The sequence below is a fragment of the Daphnia carinata genome, chromosome 3 (genome assembly GCF_022539665.2).
Source record: "Daphnia carinata strain CSIRO-1 chromosome 3, CSIRO_AGI_Dcar_HiC_V3, whole genome shotgun sequence".
Lineage (NCBI taxonomy): Eukaryota > Metazoa > Arthropoda > Branchiopoda > Diplostraca > Daphniidae > Daphnia > Daphnia carinata.
In genome coordinates this window covers 1,187,597-1,189,914 of record NC_081333.1, presented here as the reverse complement: position 1 = coordinate 1,189,914, position 2,318 = coordinate 1,187,597, and the positions used below count along the sequence as shown (strand labels likewise).

At 37.5% G+C, this 2,318-nt stretch overlaps 1 protein-coding gene across 1 annotated transcript; it reads left to right on the top strand.

Moving 5' to 3' along the window:
- The first annotated feature begins 262 nt into the window (after positions 1–262).
- On the top strand, positions 263–1,442 carry LOC130693354 (replication termination factor 2-like). Its single transcript, XM_057516484.1, has 3 exons — positions 263–441; positions 535–927; positions 988–1,442. Exons 1-3 carry the CDS (start codon positions 373–375, stop codon positions 1,363–1,365), a joined length of 840 nt encoding a protein of 279 aa, XP_057372467.1. The 5' UTR covers positions 263–372; the 3' UTR covers positions 1,366–1,442.
- The last annotated feature ends 876 nt before the right edge of the window (positions 1,443–2,318 follow it).

The window sequence follows — 2,318 nt, the reverse complement described above, 5'->3', positions numbered from 1 at the left end:
GATACCAATAAGTTTTTGTTTTCCTTACACCAGTACGGCGGCATAGTGCGGCTAACAGGTTTGTAGGTAGGCAAAATAGGTAGGCAGTGTGTGGAACAATATACAAAAATAACAACAAAATAAATTTGGCAGCGCGTTCCGAAGGGGTGGCAACGATGATTAAACCTAAATGGGGTTTGGAGTTTTCGGTAAAAACAAAATTCGCATTTTTATAAATGTGGCAACGTTGTTTTATGTACCAAACGTCCCCGTCGCTTGAAGAAGTTAGTTAGTTAGTGTTAGCCATTGACGGTCAACGATTGCGTTCAGTTGGACAATAAATATTTTTCGTGATTCCCACTGTGTTTTTATCACAATCTTCGCATCTTCAACATGGGTTGTGATGGCGGAACTATTCCGAAGAGAGATGAATTGGTTAAGACAAGGAAGAAGCCAGAACAGGTAATTACTTTTATCTTGGATTATGAGAAATCTCAGTGATTCTTTCATAATAACTATCTTTGCTAAACCGTTGCTGTTGTTTTCCCACTGTAGAAAGACAAAGATGCTGAAAATCATTGCAAGTGGCGACTCTGTGCATCATCTCAAGAAGAATTGCGTACTCCTATTGTAGCTTGTGAACTTGGGCGCATGTTTAATAAAGAATCTGTGCTCGAGATTCTTCTTGACAAAGCAAAAGCTCCAGAATGTGGAAAGCATTTTCGAACATTGAAGGATGTCAAGGAACTAGTTTTGACGATTAACCCTTCCTTTAAAAAACATGCCAACATGGGAGACGGGTATGATGACATCCAGTCAGCTGAGTACATCTGCCCTGTCCTTGGAATTGAAATGAATGGAAAATTCAAATTCTGCTTCATCTGGACATGTGGTTGTGTGATGTCGGAAAGATCTCTCAAAGAAATAAAGACAACATCATGCCATAAGGTAAAATAGTTAGATTGCTAACCATAAAACATATAATCATGATCATAATCTAATTTTCAGTGCCAGAAACCATTTGCCAATGAAGATATCATAGTAATAAATCCTTCAGAAGAAGAACTAGTTACTATGACTAGTAAAATGGAGGCCAGACGCTCAGCAGCAAAAGCTAAAAACAAGGGTGTAAAACGAGAAGCTGGAGTACTGGAAAAGAAAACAGAAAAGGGCAAAAAACTTAAAACAGTCCAAAATAATTCAAATAACATTGCACAGAAGCTCATGAAATTGGAAGATCCATCCATGGCCAAAACTAAAGCCAGTTATAGTGTTGCCAAGGACCCTGAAGCCAGTGATGTGTACAAGTCTCTATTCACCACTCACACAAAAGCTGTCAATCAAACTAAAGGACATTGGGTTACATATAACCCTTTTTACAACTAAAAACCTTGTGTTATTTACACTATGTATAGTGGCACTTTTTTTTTAAAATACAGTTACATTTTTTTTTGTACTATTTACATGATTTGTTACGATTTTCACAGGTGCAATATAGAAGGATGTCTTACTGTGTAAACTTAACCTAGGTTAGCCCTCTTAAGCAGCAGAGAGAGCATGGGTAGGAAGGCTTTCTTTTTATTAAGAAATTGCAGATTAATTAGTTTTGATCTAACAATTCCTAAGACAGTAAGTAGTTTTGGCATAAACAAGCCGTGTTTCATGGGAACTCTTTATGGATGAGTTGCATCCCATCTGCTCATTCATGTACTTGGAGACATCAGTAGATGAGATTAATGCAGTGCAACCAGCTTCCGTACCTAATGAGAAAAGGTAACTTACGGCATTACTGTGTAACATCCGCACTGCACACGGCTAACAGAAAATAGTGCGGTAATGTGACTATTGTTTCAAAGGAAAACGTAAGCGTGCTTTTCCTTTCTCAAAAAACGAGCAGTAGCTGTCGTTTCGCCTTTTCAAAAATCCCTTCGATAATAAGGTATAAGGATTTACAGATATATTTTCCACGCCTACGACCTTTTTTAAAAATCCTTTCTATAATAAGGTTTAAGGATTTACAGATATATTTTCCATGCATACGACCTTTTTTAAAAAATCCCTCCGATAATAAGGTATAAGGATTCCACGCATACAATCACAAGTATGCCAAATTTACCTCACCGCAATAAGTAGTAGAACAGAGTTACAACTAACCATCGATTCAGCAGCATGTTCTGTTTACGCATTCCCGATGTTATAAGGTCACGGTCAAACTACAACCCAAAGAGTACGGCTTCCGTTATTAGATATAATGGATCACGTATATTTTTTTGCGTCTTGGGGATGTGTTCACGTAGATAAAAATAGGGATGATTTAAGAAGAGAAAATGGCCATCTTT

Excerpts from the sequence above, each read along its gene's own strand:
- LOC130693354 (XM_057516484.1), top strand. The coding sequence starts at position 373 with ATGGGTTGTGATGGCGGAACTATTCCGAAGAGAGATGAATTGGTTAAG. Across the intron at positions 442-534 it reads CAAGGAAGAAGCCAGAACAG|AAAGACAAAGATGCTGAAAA; the intron begins GTAATTACTTTT and ends TTCCCACTGTAG. Across the intron at positions 928-987 it reads AGACAACATCATGCCATAAG|TGCCAGAAACCATTTGCCAA; the intron begins GTAAAATAGTTA and ends TCTAATTTTCAG.